Below are 18,825 nucleotides of genomic sequence, written 5' to 3' on the forward strand. Positions count from 1 at the left end.
AACGTACATTTTGATAACAATTTTATATCCTACGCATTTATTATTTGTTGTAGAATAATCTAATTTTCAAGAGCTCTTCAAATTCTGCAATTCTTTCTATTTCGAGGGTTTGAATGGATCTAATAATGATGATATTTTTTATACAATAGTATTATAAAAAATAATCCTTGTTCTAAGATTTTCTCCTGATCTATTTATCTAAAATGAACTCTCAAATCAAATCGTCTATTCACTAAAATTCACAAAACATTAATAATAATTATTATTTTTAGGAATTATTCATATAGAAATTTCTCAATTTTGTTCTTGAGTTTTTCAATCTGTTCATTTTTTCTTTATATATCCTCACCTAATCAATCAATCAAATAATTTTCATTCATAAAATGTACAAGTGGGTAGGCTACCTACATTGAATAACTGTCAATTAACATATATATTTTTTTAAAAACTAATATTTAATGTTGCCTGAAATGGTCAGGATAGTATTTCGTTTCTATCACTTTGACCTCGATTGAATGTGATCTTGTAAAATGTAAATTGAATTCATTTTGAATGTAGGATAATTTTATATTATTTTGTGTTCCTCAGCTTTTATATTATTATTCACACACACACACACACACACACACTATCCTTGAATAGCAATACTACAATTATTATAATATCAATATTATTACTTCAATTACCACTTTTTGTGGACAGGGAAGATGCCAAAAAACATGCATCAATGGGGCCTATCTGACACCCCTCTTTGTGAATGTGGTCAGGAGTAAACCATTAACCACATCATTGCCGAGTGTCCAATGAACAAGACTTCAGGGAGGGCTGCAAGTTGCAAGTAGCAGATGAAGAGGCCATACTCTGGCTCAAAAACTTAAAAATGCATGTATGAATAAAATTAATTCCTTTTTATTTGTTTCTGCCACTGCCTATCCATACGGTATATATAATAACCACTTTGACCACCCAAGATGAAAAATGTCATACCTTTCTCCAGATAAGAATTCGTAAATATACGGTACTTAGCCTGGATTAGTATGCATTAAAAAGAGAAAAATATAATATATAATGAAAACAAATGAATTAAGAAGGTACCTAATATATGTAAAAAAATGTGAAGAGTGTAGTACCTAGGCTTAAGGAAATGAATGTTATTCAACTAATATTGAATGATCATTGAACTTAAACCTTCAATAAGACGTGAAAAAATTTTCTCTTGATATCACTAATTAATAACAAAACCATTTTTTGACAAGATAAAACTGTGAACTGTGAAAGAATCCCATCATTTCTACATTAGAATGAATATGACCTACATTGCATTTTCTTGTCCATTTTTATTCTGACAATCTATTCTTGGTGATGCATTCTAAAGCCTCATCATTCATATCAAACGAGAAGAGAGGGATATCTCATTCTGTTATCTGAAGTTGTTTTTCACTATTTTATTGTAATTTGGTTGAGAAGGAGCCAGTCAGTCTTGATTTGTCGCTTCTCGCAGTCAATTACGATGCTGGGTAAGTTTTTGAATGATAAAAAAAATGTTATCGATCTGCTTGAAGTACTACTTCTTGCTTGATGTAGCCTACCGTATTAAAACCAGTTGTCTACTTCCCAAAAGAATAAATTAACTTATATAGTTTCTATAGTTGATAGTTAATAAACTGAATTTATTTATTCTATACAATATAATGATATGAATAATGGAATAAGCCAAAACCAGCACCAAAAAACATAGACAGAACAGAACATTAAATTTTTGTGATTTTAGTCAGTATTACCGTACACTACTTTTTCATGAAGAATATTAGGTTCATTTCATTTTTGAGTGCACTGAATCGTTAACCTAATGATGCAATGAAATAAATACAATGTATAATCGATAGTATATGAATAGATGGATATTGGATGAATAATAATGGTTGGTGGAGAATAGATGGAAATAAAATTGTCTTTTTTCGTTAGGGCTACTTTTGAATAGAAATAAAAAATAAAAATCCATCTCTAATTAATGGCATCGTAAGTAAACAATTTTGAAAAGGGTACTATTGGATTTTTATTTTTATTTCTATGGAAATAAATATAATGTTTAAATATATTCTCTCTTCGAGAATATTTAGTCTATAAGCATATAATAGACAAATTTTCATATTGATCTTAATAATTATACGGATAGCTATCCCATAAAATAAATGGTCAATAGGATTCTCAATTTGCAATAAATGTGAGATTAGTGAAAATTTCACATGACAAAAGATGAAGTCAACTACGGTATATATTTGCGGATCACCTAGCCCTTCTCCTCCTATTCTTCAATTCTTGATTCCTATTATCAGAAGTTCAAATCATATCATAAAGGTGATTCAAATTAATATTTGTATAATGATTATCTGCAGCCTAATAATGTCATAAAATATATGAAAAATTATTAATCAAATTTACGGTAGCCTACATAAAATATGTATGATATAAAAAAATTATATTTTGTTAATTGAATGAATATCTATAAGCTATTCATGTTTTAAAGTGAGTGGGAATAATAAAAATAAGGAAATTCATTGAGCTGTGTTATTGAATTTTGATTAGGTACCGTACATAGTTCAATTGTGAAAAATAGTTTTATATTGGAGCTGGAGCTACAACAGCAAATGAAGTAGAAACTTTATGACACTTTGATTACATAACTATGACAATCGTAATCTTTTTTAGAGTGAAGCTATTGTTAATGTGAACTGAAAAAGTCGCTTATATGGTCAATTTAATGTAAAAACTTACATATCCAATACAAACAACACTTTTCTTTCTCTCAATCCATACACTTGATATTGTTCCAAAAATCCGACTCAAAAGAATTGTTTTTTCATGCACTTCAAGTAAAATGAAACTTTATATGCATATATTTACAGCTTTTCACGAACAAATTAATGCCCACATTGCATTAGACTTTTATACAATTTTTACGAGGCCTAAAGCTGATTCATACTGTAAAAGAATAGCTATCATGAAGTACAAGAAATTTCAGTCACAATAATTAGGCCTATATATATATTGGCCCTAAATCAATTATTGACTAATTGAGTACATAATAGATGCAATATGGCGATTACAATAGTTTTTTTCAACTACCTAGGCCTATTATGTGAGCTCATTTTTATTGTTGGGAGAAAAATAAACCATGGGATACAGCATAGGAATGTATATAATTTAATTAATTACTTCTGTCCTTTAATCATTACCGTAACAAATAGCATTTTCAACTTAGCCTACATAACAGTAAGTTCAAAGAACCATATTAAAAAAAATAATACTGGAGAATGTATATTTTTCTACAAAAAAATATTTAAGCGGAAGATTCTGGCTACTCTGATTCGAAATATATTCAATGCATGATAATTATTACTTTTTATAGTTTTAAAATGTTGTAACTATATACTGTAGTAGGAGGAATATTTGGATTCTCAAGCTATTTTGTTGTTCTCCTGAAGGACTTGATGTGTATTACACTATATTAGTCCAGAATGTAACTAATGTAGATCAATTCCAAATGAGACAGTACAATTTGGTACCGTCCTTATCATCTTGAATTCTGATGAAACTATAAATAATATATCGTGTGGAGTTCAAGACATACGACATTATTTATATATTTCATATTCAATTTTATTGATACTTTACCATACCTTTTAATTTTCTCTCAATTTGTATTATTTTTTTGTGTATTTCTAGCAACATAAATAAATTTGGAATAAATGTGTTTTCCAGCTCGAAACGTTTTGTGGTATGTTACCTTTGCCGGATTCGCAATCAACTACATGCATCGAATCCACATAAATATAGTTCTAGTTGGAATGGTCAAGACAATACGAGGCTCTAATACTTCCGCAATGGCAGTCAGTGAATGCATGAGAGAAAACCATTATCAGAATTTACTCAACAGCAATTCCACCACAAAACGGGTAAGATGACTTATCCTTGTGAATAAAAATATGCTACTAAGATTTTATTTGAGAATTTAAAAAGTTTATTTTAAAAGTTCACAGGTAAGATGATTTATCCTACTAGTAATGAAAATTTGTTACTCGGACTTTATTTGAGAATGTCAACAGTTTATTTTAAAAGTCATATAATGTACGGTATATAATATGTTATATGAATAAAAACATGATGTACCCTTCTATTTAAAACATTTTAAAACTTTATAACATTTCAAACTAATGGAATAATGGGCTAATTGAATCACTTCTTACTTTTATTCTGTAGATTGGCACCACTTTCAGTCTCAATCTACAAAAGAATGCGTCAATTCTTAGCTTTGACATTTCTTTCAAGAGAAAGCTTTATTATAGTGGCAATTCCAAAGAAAGTGACATTTATACGCCTTTAGCCGCACGACGATTGTATTAAGAAAAGTTTGAAATGTTTTAAATAAAAGGGTAGGCTACTTTATGTTTTTTTTTAATTCTAATACAGTAGCCCATACAAGTGAAGTAATAATATTATATTATACAATCATTTCACAAATAATTTAATGTGTTTTTGCAAGTAACTTACATTGTACCGTAATAGTTTTGAATTTATATACTGTAGCTATTATATTTTTCCAAATTAATTTACGGCGTACCATAATATTCCAAACAAACAAAATACTTCAAATATGATTGGTGAATTCGTGAATATTGTTGATTATTAGCATTTTGTTGTGATTTTCCAAGATCAATATGATGATATTTTATAATATGTCCCCCAAATACGGTAGGTACCTATTGAAGTGGAAACGTATATAAACTCTTATTTCTATTGCCTGATGGAAGATTTATTAGAAATTGCAGTTAACCAACTGATGAATATTATTACTATAAAATAATTATTTTAAATATCCAATGAATATGGATATTCTATCTATATAAATTTCATTAGATTATAAATAAAAATATAAATCTCAGTACCCTTTTAAATTATTTTGTCACAACATGTTTTGGACACTAATCTAATAAGTGTCCGAAACGTTTTGTAACAAAATAATTTAAAAGGGTACCGAGATTTATATTAAAGTAGCCCTAAAGAAAAAAGACAACTTTCATTAGATATTTGAAATAATTATTCTGTTGCCTGAATTTGCATGTTGTATTGTTTGTGAAAAGAGTAATTTTTTGAAAAAATATCCATGCTCATGCTGTAATACAAAACGGTGCATCTAATACGGTAATAAATCTAATTGAGTGAACCAAAAAATATTGTTTTGGGACAAAATTTGATTTTGGAATTCTCGTTTCCTTCTACCTCTCTTGTCTCTTCTCCACCGTTTACAGTCTTATTTAGTAAACTTGAATTCCATACTGCAATAAGTGCAATTACAGCAAGGAAAAAATAAAAAATGGGTGGCCTACTATTTTATATTTCTCTATATGGTTACAGCTGTACAGACATGAGTTATAGTTTACAACAATATTACTTGCACAACCAACACCATATATGAGCTTTCCTAGAATTGAAATTCTCTAATTTGAATGTAAATTGTTGCAGCATGTCAACGAAGATGGATTCGAATGGGACGAGCAGGAGCAGAACCAAGTTCTGGGCTCTTTCTACTGGCTGCATTGGTTGACACAAATCCCGGGAGGCATGCTGGCTCGGCGCTTCGGAACCAAGAAGATATTCGGGCTGGCCAACTTCAGCGGCAGCCTGCTCACATTCGCATTCCCCTACATCGCCTACTTCGACTTCAGGCTGCTTATCTTTGTACGAGTCCTGCAGGGATTCATCATGGTGAGTGCAATACCAGTATAGTAATGGGGTATTGCTCCAAATAACACCCACTATATTTCAACGTGCCAAGAGTTGCCTATTCTTGATGTATCGTTTCTATTGTTGATACCAGTGTCGTTACTAGATGCCTTTACAGTCTTGGTGAGTCGAATTTCAAATTAATATTCCATTCACCCCTTGTAATAAATTAGAGGAAATGTCAGCATTTTCCGGTTTAAACACCATATTCCAGTTGTTCATAGTTTGATTCCCATTAGGATACTACTTAATTATAATGGTTCCAACGAAATGACAAATGGAGAAATTTCAAGAAAACTACTAAATAATCCAATTAATTATTTATTCAATAGCACACCTCACACCTTATTTTCTAAATTTTACCATTCATGGATGTTTAGAATGATTCCTGATCATTCACATGAATTAGATCATGAGATGTAGCATAATTTCGAGATAGTAAAATATATGGGATCTGGGATTTTATTCATATTCATCTCATGACTGTTCTCCCAACAACATTTTAATAAAAGCAAAAATAGTGAGTCGTCAGAAAGCTATGTACAGTACCGGTACATATGGGCGATATTTCGATCGTGAGGATAGGCTACTTCATGTTTCATCTAATTATCTATCCCAAAATAATGTAAGCGTTTTACAATGTAGTAAAATAATATTCTCAAGAGAAGTAGGCTTACTGCTTTAGTCTAAATCAGATCACCTCTGCACGGGTAAAACTTGATTTTGATTAGATCTATTCAAAGCAGCGTGTAAAACAGGGTTAAAAGAGAACATGAATATATATTTCCCCATTAAGAAAACATTAAAAATTGTTCTTAAAAACTGATTGATGAATCCTTCAGTAAATTCGATTCGCATTGTTTTTAGATCTCCAGAGTATATTATTTATGAAAGTGACTGTTGAATGTAATAAGATGGGAATTGTTTGGGATTAAAAGAATGAGTTTTTAAAATCATGTTTTGTGATTACAGGGAGCAGTCTGGCCTTCAATGCATCATTTGACGGCCCACTGGATTCCTCCTGATGAAAGAAGCAAATTCGTTTCATCTTACCTAGGTGATTTTTTCATTTAAATGTATTCACATTTGAAATTTATTTCCCCTACTATATTATTTTATACAGAGTTGGGCAGGGAGGTATGGATGATTTGAAATAACAGTTACACACTCATTTTTAAATGAAACTCAAAATTTATTTTTTTAGTATGTACCTTGGATGTTGCCATTATGAAAATTAAAGAGGAAAAATGAAAACATTGATTATGAACGAAAAATAACATCTTTTAAATGCTGTCCGTTTTTGTCCATACACTCTTGTAGACGTTGTGAGAAGTTGTCCATACTCCTCTGAAGCATTGCACGTGGTACCGCTCGAATTTATTGTGTTATTGTTTCACTCAGGGCTTCAAGGGTCTGTGGTTTTTTCATGTATACACGTGCTTTTAGGTAGCCCCATAAAACTTATTATTGGCCCTTACTTTTTTCGAGAAAACTGTCGAACCGTCACTGTCAATACGGATCGTTACCTAATGATGCTTATTATTATTATTATTATTATGTTTGTTTCTGTCCATAATGTGAACCAAATTGGATGGGCACAGATAGACAAGTCATTAAAAATGAAAGAATAAGCATGCACTCAAGGCAAGAGCAGGCATCAAGTAAAATACCGCTCCAAAGCAGCACTTTCACAACTGAAAAACTCATTCAGCGCATAAAACGGGTGATCCTCAAGGAACAGCCTCAACTTTCTCCTCAGGCTTGCCAGTGGCAGAGTCCCCGCTGTAATGGGTAGCTTGTTGATGATCTTTCCCACCATGTAAGCCGAACTAACCTGAGTTCTTCCAAGCCTGCAATACGGGAGGTCGAGCCTATTCCTATTACGGGTATTATGCCCATGGACATCACCCCTTGTAGGCAGGACACCCACCTCCCCAACTGCCCCAATCACAGACCTGAAAATGAAGAGGCCAACCACAGTCAAAATACGCTGCTTAACAAAGAGTGGCCTACAAGGGGCTAGGTATCCAGCACCACACAGAATTCTCACAGCCTTTTTTTGTAGCAGCAAGACAGCCCCCACCTCAGCAGCTCCACCCCAGAGTGTGATGCCATATGACATCACACTGTGGAAGAACGCATGGTAGCTCATACGGAGATATGCCTCGGGAACACAGCTCTTCAGGCTCCTCAGCAGAAACAGGACTCTGTTCAACCTGCAGCAGACACTCTGTATATGCTCCCTCCAAGAAAGTTTCCTATCAAGATGGAAGCCCAAGAGCTTTACAGGAGGGAACTCATACTGCATCCCATTCCTAAGGCTGAAGACAATGGTTTGTGTCTTTTCACTGTTTAAGGCAAACCGGTTAGCAGCAAACCAGTCGGCAGCCGCCCCTCTGGATGCATTCATCAAGTCCTGGACCTCATGCATATTCCTGCCAACATCCATGATAGAGGTGTCATCGGCGTAGCATACAACCATCCTATGATCTGAAAGGGCAACATCATTGATCATAATCAGAAACAGAAGGGGTCCCAGCACAGATCCCTGGGGCACCCCATAACTCAGGGCTCTAACCCGTGAGAGCCCACCACCTGCCTGAACAGCCTGCCTGCGTCCACCCAAGTATGAGCGCAGAAGCTGGAGAGGGCCACCAACCACACCATAGAGAATCAACTTAGACAGCAAGATTTCATGATCCAGGGTGTCAAAAGCCTTGCTGAGATCACATAGCGTCAGCCCAGCAAGGCTCCCCCCTTCAAAACTATCACATATCCCTTTAATTATACATTCGACAGCGCCCACTGTCGACCGTCCAGCCCTAAACCCAAATTGAGTGTCAGCAAACAGACCATTCAGCTCACAGAACTCATACAATTGGCCAGCTATTATGATCTCAAATATTTTTGACAGAACTGGCAAAATTGAGACTGGTCTATAGTTGTTAGGATCCAGGCGAGAACCCTTCTTATAAATTGGTACAACCCTTGCCAACTTCAACTCATCTGGGAAAACATTCTGAGCTAGACACTCATTTATACATTGAGTCAAAGGGATCAATATAAACTTAATGATACGTTTCAAGAAATTACTTGACATACAATAAATGTCCTTGCTTGCCGAACACTTGAGGCCCATGGTGATCTGCAGGACATCCTCACATGTGACACTGTGCCACATCAGTGTAGCTGTGGGTGGCTGCCGAACCCGCATAAGATGACACACAGGCAGTGCCACTGATGCAGCCATCCCTTGAACTGGTGATGTTGGTGCTGGCAAAGGGGCTGTTACTGATGCTGATGTCGATGATGATGCTGTCAATGAGGATGCCATCAATGATGATGCTGGAGTCGATGATGGTGCTGTCAACAATGCTGGATCCGGTAAAGAGGCTGTCACTGGTCCCGATGTTGATGACGATGATGCCGCCGACGACGACAATGTTAATGATGACGCTGCTGGTGATGATGCCACCGATGATGGTGCCATCAGTGATGCTGGAGTTGATGATGGTCTTGTCAGAGATGCTGGTGCCGGTGAAGAGGCTGTCACTGGCACTGATGTTGATGATGATTCTGGTGTCAATGATGGTGCTGTCAGCGATTCTGCTGTTGCTGGCAAGGTCACAGGTGATGTCATCCTTGCTGCTATTTGCTCAACAGAACCAATCCAGTGGTTGTTGAGAACATCTGGAGAGAGCGGAACTTCCCTTGACACAGAAGACCGCAGCTCATCACGAATGACATTCCATGCTGCCAGACATCTGTTTGGTGCTCTACTAATACGATCAGCATTGTATGATAGCTTGGCTCTCTCAGCCTCCAGCCTGTAATGATCTCTCAGATCAGTATAGATCAACTTTGAAAGCCTTGAGCCATCAACTCTGTATCTCTCATAAGCAATGAGAACAATATCCCTAAGATTCAACAGTTCTCTACTTATCCATGGGGATGCCTTTCTTCTTTTGCTCCTAAAGTTAATAAGTGGGAAGCACTGATTGAACATTCCCAGAAAGCAATCAAAGAATGCTGTGAAGTTGGATTCTGCATCCACATGCTGAAAGAGCATCAGCCAGTTCACATATCTCAGTCCATCACAAAACATTCTAACTTTCTTCTCTGTAATCAATCTTGTTTTAGTACAAACAGACAACTGGTTAGGCCCACTTGCTATACTATTATTTGCCCTGGAGATGGGAATCACCATACACTTGATTGCCTCATGATCACCCAACTCATAATGCACCACACTTGACCATAAATTATCATTCAGTCTTAGACTGGAGGCAACATTGTCAAGGCAAGCATCCATTCTAGTAGGTTGATGGATTGTCAGATATAGATTCAGAGATCTTAACAGATTCTGAAAGTCACGTGTTTTATTGTTACTCAGTAATACATTGATGTTGAAGTCCCCCCCAACTATAAATTCAAATCCTGGGTTAAGCCTCTTAAGCATAATAATCATATCCTCCAAGGCCTGAAAGAAGCCACCCAGATTGCCTGATGGTGGACGATACACTACAATTATGTACATCTTGACATGCCCCAAAGTCACACATGCAAACTCATGCTCACCCTCCAAGCAGAAATGTTCAACATTAACACATGCAGCATTCAAATTATATTTTACAAAAATTGCAACACCTCCATTCCTCTGAGCAACACGAGAAAACCCAGCAGCCAGAGCAAACTCATTTATCCTAATCATCTCAAGGTCACATTTTCTTAACCAATGTTCTGAGAAGCACAACAAATCATACATCTCACTCTGCATTATTGCTTCTATCTCATGCAGCTTATTACTAAGGCATTGTACATTACAGAAAAGCAATAAGAGTCTATTATTCACTGCAGAGACTGGCACCGACTGCACTGACATCCCTATTTCATCTGGCTCCCCCTGGGTCTCATGAATAAAAAACGCCTCAGAGTAATATTCTTTGGCCACAATGAAGGCTCTGTAATTTTTTCACGATGATTGAAATCAATACCCAACTTGAAACTATCATAAGCACCCTTTGAGTTTAGCTTTTCCACCAATATATCAAGCTGAGGGAAAGTTGATGCCAGAAATGATTCAACATCTGTCACAGAAGTTCCTTTTTTGATTTTGCCCAAATGGAACCAGGCCTTTTTTTACCAGATAGAAGCTCTGAGCCAATCGAACCTGAGCCTATAATGAGTTTGTGATCAAATTTGCGATTAGGCTTATTAACTTTCTTTGCTTGCCTTCTACCTGTCACTAGTTTCCAGTCATTTTCTTTTTCCCTTAAAGATATACTTGAACTTTCACTATCTGCATGCAAATGAGTACTAACCTGATGTTCAGTCCTATTGCTCGTTTCAAAAGCTTCAGTATTTGTTTGATTTTTACTCTGATTATTGGAAATCACAAAGCTATTGTTATCAACAGTCAAGTCTGAGTTTGCTATTTTTTCGAACTTCTCCACTTTAGACTTCACAGATTTCTTCAAATTATTCTTTCTAGTAGCAATCGCATCAATCTCCTTGGGATTAGGACTAGGAAATCCTTCAAAGCTGAGATTACCAATTGACGATCTCCTACCGTTGGCAGAAGGCCTACATTCGAATTGAGGATTGGTATTACCGGTACATTGCAAAGTGGAATTTAACTTTTCAGACAATTTGATATTTTCAATGTTCACATCACTGATTCTATCTACAATTTCATTCAGTTTAATATTTAAGTCTAGTAGATCAACCGGTTTGAACTGTAGTAGACGAAACTGATCTAACCTCAAATCACAACTGGAACAGTGCCACCTTACCAGATCACCCAGCTCGCATATCTTCCCGAAATTTACTGATGAAATGTTTTCGCACTTTAAATGAAATTTTTCACCACATAAAGCACTACACTGAATCGATATATCATTCTTATTGATTGGTTTTTTACACCGACCACACAAGCAACTGTCAACTTCATCCACTGCCATCCTAATCAACCTGCGTGAAATTTTTCCGCCAAATTGAGAAGACAACGTATCAACGTCAATACTGTATGGTTTCAACAAGATACATCGAGAGCAGCTATGGAATTTATAAAGCAGACCTTCCCTGGACGCCTCATTTCGTTGCGTGGAGATGTGGAGTGGCCTCCTCGGTCACCGGACCTGTCACTGTTTTTCATGGGCTACCAAAAAGCACGTGTATACATAAACAAACCACGAACCCTTGAAGCCCTGAGTGAAGCAATAACATAAGAAATTCGAGCGGTACCACGTGCAATGCTTCAGAGGAGTATGGACCACTTTAAACTGTGTGTAGTAAAAATTATAGATAGTTAACTTGAAATTAGTTTATGGATTCTTTCTACTTTCAAATGATGTTTACAGTAAAGTTTTCAAGAGAATAATTAAAAAGAGTTCACATAAACATAGGAAATTCAATTCACACTGATCACAAATTGAATACACACTGAGGAATGCTTTGTTTGGTTATTCAACTCGTTATATAAATACATACTAATCAATTGATTGGAAAGTTTAATTCGATTTCATTATTATGAAATCTCTTACAAACACAAATATTTATGACAACAATATTATATCCTCCAATATTGAATATAAACTCCTATATTCAAGTTATTCAATTATTATTTCTACATGAAGACCTATTACAGTAAATTACAGAAATTTTGATTTGGTGATCTCTGTATGGTATTCTGTTATTTGTACATAGGAAGCTCGTTTGGGGTAGCACTGACCTACCCGCTATGTGGCTACCTAATGGACATGTATGGATGGACTTCAGCTTTCCATGTGACCGGCGCAATAGCCACCGTTTGGTTTATATGCTGGTGGATACTCGTATATGACAGTCCGGCTCAACATCCTTGGATAACCGAGACTGAACGCAAATACATTGAAAGTAGCCTGGATCACTCCCAAAATAATCGAAAGGTTAGAGCATACAGATTAATCTATATACTTTATTATATGATTTCTTCATCATTTTTTATGACGCGAGAAACGGTAGGGATTATTCTCCAGATGGAAATAATAAATGACCGGCCAGGTTAGTCAGGATGTCAAAGGTGTTTCACCCTCCACATGGTCTATATATAGAGTTCATGACACCAATCGGATGGGCACGGCACGTTAAACTGTCGGTCCTGGCTGAAGTATGACAGTCGTAAGGCCCATCAACGGCTCAAATCATATATTCAGGAGAGGTGGAGCTTCCGTCACGAACTCCCCATCAATAAAAGCCATACGAATATTATTATTATTATTATTACACCAACGTTAATTTTGGAGCGAGACTCAATATCTTTATTCCCTTATGTATATCATTACATCGAAATATACTACATTGTTTATACAATACTATAATATAATATAATATTCTTTATACCGCATGAATAACACGTTAGCTTTTCATCAGCTCAGGTAAACAGCAAGTAAACAACTTCTCAACTACCAGCATCAATATATGGCCGCGTGTCTAGAACTCTTTCTAAAGCCCTTGACCCCCTTCAGCTACAGATACTATGTAATATAATTGGACTACGTATTTATAGTCACTGAACCATAAGCAGTCTGCTAGCGCTATCTGCTTGTGGGTTCGAATCCCGCTGGTATGCATCGACGTTTCATCAAATCACCCACGCACAAGCAAAAAACTCATAATGAGCATCATCCGCAATAAAAAAATATTTGTTCATATTTCAAGCATTCAATTTGAATTTTTGTTTGATGATAATGGAATTATTCTTATTGATATCCAAATTCAATGAATATGAGAGTATTTATCCATAATTTGAGATGGTTTGTTATCTGGTGACAATTCCACAGTAGTTAGGAGAATATTCATGTAGGCCTATTATAATTATTAATTATTGAGTTTTCAGATTTGCAAAGAATCCTATTGAAGTTGAATTCTATATACAGTTTGAAATAAGGTATAATGAAATTAAATAGTTTAGAGCAAGGAAGGTATGTTATTTGACAAAAACAAACTAAGAAAAAACACCAATTTTAGAGCATGTTCGACTGTTCATTAATGAGATTTTCAACTTTCAAGTAATTATTTATAGTTTTAGATGAATTGTTATCTCAAGAGACTATAGTGCTATTTCCAATTACAAAGAACTGAAGAGCCATTGAGATGATATAATTTTTGTTGATAGCGAAATGAAAAGTGAATAAACAAAAGCCGAACACTACTTGACACAATAATTGAGATTAATTCTTTTTAGTCGGAAATCAAGCAATTATCCATTTACGGTGGAGATTAAGCCTACTTTTTAAAAGGTCAATAATATTATCAATTATTGTTTCTATGACAGGAGAAAGTTCTGAATTTGATGAGTAGAGAAAGGCTTACCCTATATGTGTAAGAAATTACAGTAAGTTTATGTAGAAGAAGACTTCTACGCGTACATTAACCTTGTGAGAAATAATATATAATGTATTTGTAGGTGATCGATATTTCTTATTTCAAAACGTTCCTTCTATTGATTCAGGATTGCTATTTCTGTAGGTGTAAACAGTTACACTGAATTTTGGTATTCATTAGAATATTAATTTTGTTGGGATGAATTAGTTAATCAATAAAATATAATGAACAGCATAGATCCTTTAAAGTTAATCTACATCAGTGAAACATTTTCAGATTAAATACAGTAACTTAATTTTGGAAATTTGTAATGAAATGTTCGGGTAATTCATCAAATGAAGAATTTTTTCTTCCAACTTTACTGATAGTTTAGGATGTATATAAAATAATAAGCGTATAGAAATCAGAGAATGTTGAACCAACAAGAATAGGCATTGCATAATCTAATTTTAACCATTTCCCTGGGGTCATAATCGAATTTTGATCATTTTCCTGGTGTCATCATCGAATTTTAATCATTTCTCTGAGGTCCAATATTAACCTTATTAAATATAAAATGGTGTGACATTAGGTTGAAAACAAATGTTTATTATTCTGTAAGAACAAAGCTAACAGAAACCGGCTTCAGGCTATTTGTGAATGAGAATGTACAGTAGGCTATTTGAGGGAATTAAAAAACTCTAGTTGATTTTGAGGAATTGAGGATTATATATTAGATTTCATAAGACATCTTTACAGCTCACGTATTAATTCTATTGTTTTTTCGGCAGATGTCAGTACCTTGGAAAGATATTCTGACATCGCGACCGCTTTGGATGGTTGGATTCTCACAGATTGGAGGAATATGGGGGTTTTATACATTAATGACTCAGGCCCCAACCTACTTCAAAAATATTCTCGGCATGAATATTCGCACGGTAAGATATTTCTACTGCATTTTTTCAAAGATATAATCTAACACTACGACTAATCTCTGAGAAAACTTAAGTAGGTATTGTAATGTGGAATATTGTACTCATAAATTTGATTTGATCGATAAATTCTGGGGTGAAAATAGTTGATTTTCCAACATCTGCATTTGACAATTTTCTATTAGCTCTCAGATTATGGAATTAATTCATAGATTTCATGTGAAATTGGCCGTTGAATACCGTGAAAAAGCAGGAATTAGGTATAGCTGCAGTAACATTCTCTTATTTGAGTTGGTATTAAGATATCTTGTAGAATATGATAGAGAACGTACTTTTTATAAAAGATATAGTTCCCTCTCTTTAACATCAAAATGAACTTTATTCCAAAGTGAAAAGTGTAAATTTAAAGTATTGTGCTCACTATAACATTAGTGTCCGGTTTCCCATTAGGGAACTTTGGACTATATACGGCAATGTGGAACTACCATTGGGTCTCCCCACCATTCAAAGCCATACGCTGAAAATAATAATAGTTCCCTCTCAAAAGTCATCCCCTGCCTTAACTTGATTAATAATTTGATGAACAGTTTTCTATTTCAAATTGATAGAAAGTATTAAGAGTTAGAATAGAAAGACCCTGAGATGGAATGCGCACATACCTTGAAGATTATCATCATTTTTAAGTGTAAAAACGATAAAAATCAGCAAATTTGAAAAAAATTGAATGCAAATTTAAAGTGATGGAAACGATATTGTATGTTTTGTAATTTAGTGAGAAAATTAGAAGCATAAAATTTTAAAATCGAAAAATGATAAGAATTGAGAACCTTGATATAAAAATGTGTAGTAGCTATAGATCATTAATTTCATAGTTGATCTTCTTTCTAGACAGGAGTATTATCAGGTCTGCCTCATCTATCAAGATGGCTGATGTCTCTTAGCTCGGCTTTTGTTGCTGATTACCTGCTCAGAAATAATAAGATGAGCAGGACCAACGTGAGAAAACTGGCCACTTCAGTTTGTAAGTCAGCACAACATTTCTAACCAATCATTATTCAAAAGATTTATCAACTAGGGTTGCGAAATTTAACAATTTTTAAAGCAATTGCAAAGATTTGCAATTATTTTTAAAGGTCGATTAGTTTAATTTGATTATAGAATGAAAAACATATTTTCAGGAGTAACAAAAAATCCATTTATTGTGTGGAATATCTGAGGATTCTGATGGTAGAGTGGAATTGCTGCTTATCAGAGACCACAAAATCACACAAACACAAGCATCGGCAGCCTTATTATAATACCCCAGTGTGGACATTTTACATGACCATGTAGGATGACATTCACATGCCATGTTATTTCAATGTAATTTTGTTACTCATTTATTTCATTTATGCTTCATTTCATTGAATGAATTGAATTTTGTCATGATATTTTATTGACATTTTTGTCCATGACCTCGCTATAATGAAAGTCTATCAAGCAACCTTCATGAAAATTAAAGAAAAAGCATGTTTCCATTATAAATCTTGAGTTTCGATTTTTATCTAGTAAAAGATCGAGGAGTCTCCTCACTCAAATTGCTTTATTTTATTAGTATTGTGATTATTGTGCATGAACAGGAAACGTTCTCTGAACAGGTACAATATTTCAAGGAGTTCTGATTCTTGGCTTAGCATTTACTGGTTGCAACTCTCTGCTGGCCGTGATTCTAGTCGTAGCAGCCACTGGAGCAAATGGAACTGTTTCCAGCGGCCCTCTGGCCTGCATTGTCGATCTCAGTCCCAATTTTGCAAGTAAGTAACTTAACAGTCAGTAGAGATTGAAGAATAATGATATATTTTTAGAAAATTCCAATAAGAATATTCCTTTCTACTCCGAGAAATGTGACTTTCAACTTTATGTTAAGTTCTCTGGCTTGCACTGTCAATTTTTGTCATTTTTGAGGCGATGACCTCAAAAATAAAAAATCTATGTATATGAGAAGTGAATGGAATGGCGATAAAAATATGGTACCATATTGCAAATCAGTTTTGTAACTGGAACAATACTTGAATGTCAAAAGTTACAGATAAGGAACATTCTATGAAATTGCTCATAATTTATCAAAACGTTTTCACAGTATAAATTTTATCAAGCTCTAATGTCCCCATAATTTTTATGTATATTCCATGTTGTTGAACGAGCGTTCTCACTTTTGACTTACTAGAGCCCAAAGTCGTTTTTTGTCTGTTTGTATGTTCGACAAGAACTTTAGAGAGAATTGATCAATCAGCTTCAAATTTTGAATTCTTCGAGGAGTGCTTTAATTCTTCGAATTATTTGCATGCTATTTCTGTAATTTTTCCATTCATTTAAAGAAGCTGATGCTAGAAGCGACAGAATTTTTTCAAATTGGAATAGGATTCATATGGAAACTACTACTGTAATATAATACTTGTAAAATATATATTTAGCTGCTTCCATAATAATTCTCACCAACTCTGTATAATTACAAGTTGCGGATCTCAGAAATAAATACAACAGTTCATGAGCGAGTTCTTCAACCCAAGGGGTCTCTAGTAATTTAAATTCTACCAAATTTTCAGGTATTTGCTTGGGTATAGTCGGACTTATGGCTAATTTACCAGGATTTCTATCGCCACTGGTTGTTGGATACCTCACCTATCAAAATGTAAGCTTTTTTCTTCAAGTTCACCCTAAAATTATTAAGATTATTCTAAAATTCCTGGTTAGCCAATTTATTAACGTATAAATTACCCAATAAATTACACGTTTAATCTAAAAAAGGTCCAACAATATGCAGAGTGGCGCTAAAGTCACTGGACAGTTGGTTAAAAGAAGGAAAAAAAGCAAGACGTAGTGAAATAATAATTAATAAGTATTAAAGTATTCCAGAAAGACTTCAAAGATGCATTAATGAGAACGGAAAACATTTTGAACATCATTACAAAATCATAATTGTGAGTATTGTCTGTAATGGGAAATAATTTCAAATAGATCTAGTCTTGTTCCAAAGAACTATTCAGTGACTTTTGCGCCTCTATTGAGAAAAATCAAAAAAGTATATTTTTCCAAACTTAAGGTTTATCTTTAGTTTAAAAGTCACTCACTTGGACAATGAGTGAATTAATAAACGCATATTGTGGCTGAATCCAAAATTGATGATTGTTCATCAAATTTTGATAACTTTCAATTCGTACCTATAAGTTACTAAATTAGTTGAAAATTTATTATAATTAATAGACTATTGCCAATCTTTAGAAACCAAAAGGCTTGAAGAACGTTTTTTTTAATTCATTAATGAAATCAAGATTTTGTCTTCATATATTTCAAATATTCCTCAAATAGTCTTCAAATATTTCACTGCTCCTGTTCTTTTGTTTCTGAAACACTATTGATTAAGTTTGATTTTGTTTCAGCAAACTGCTTTGCAGTGGCAGAAAGTGTTTTTTGTAACTTCAGGGATTTTGTTCTTTTTTGGGACATTATACATGATCTATGGAGAAGCGAACGTTCAACCCTGGAACAACAAGTTAACAGAACAGCCACGTGCAAGCGAACTGGACCAACTTGAGAAATTGAACAGCAAAGAAAGTGAAAAAAACTCAAAAGAAATGACTGTGATAAAGAATAACAACAATTAAGAAACCTGAATGTAAAATAAGAACAAATCTGTAAAATACTGAATGTTTGTTTGTTCGGTTGTATTATTACTACAAATTATTATTTTTTATAGTTAATTTGTGTTTTTATTAAAATTTTGAAA

General features: G+C 34.3%; 1 protein-coding gene across 1 annotated transcript; it reads left to right on the forward strand.

Moving 5' to 3' along the window:
• The first annotated feature begins 1,357 nt into the window (after window positions 1-1,357).
• Window positions 1,358-18,746, forward strand: LOC111045571 (sialin). Its single transcript, XM_039442781.1, has 10 exons — window positions 1,358-1,517; window positions 3,763-3,956; window positions 5,524-5,766; window positions 6,757-6,841; window positions 12,490-12,710; window positions 14,919-15,065; window positions 15,948-16,080; window positions 16,697-16,852; window positions 17,645-17,730; window positions 18,479-18,746. The coding sequence occupies exons 1-10, from the start codon at window positions 1,511-1,513 to the stop codon at window positions 18,701-18,703; spliced, it is 1,497 nt and encodes a 498-aa protein (XP_039298715.1). The 5' UTR covers window positions 1,358-1,510; the 3' UTR covers window positions 18,704-18,746.
• Window positions 18,747-18,825: the final 79 nt, after the last annotated feature.

The sequence above is a fragment of the Nilaparvata lugens genome, chromosome 1 (genome assembly GCF_014356525.2).
Source record: "Nilaparvata lugens isolate BPH chromosome 1, ASM1435652v1, whole genome shotgun sequence".
Lineage (NCBI taxonomy): Eukaryota > Metazoa > Arthropoda > Insecta > Hemiptera > Delphacidae > Nilaparvata > Nilaparvata lugens.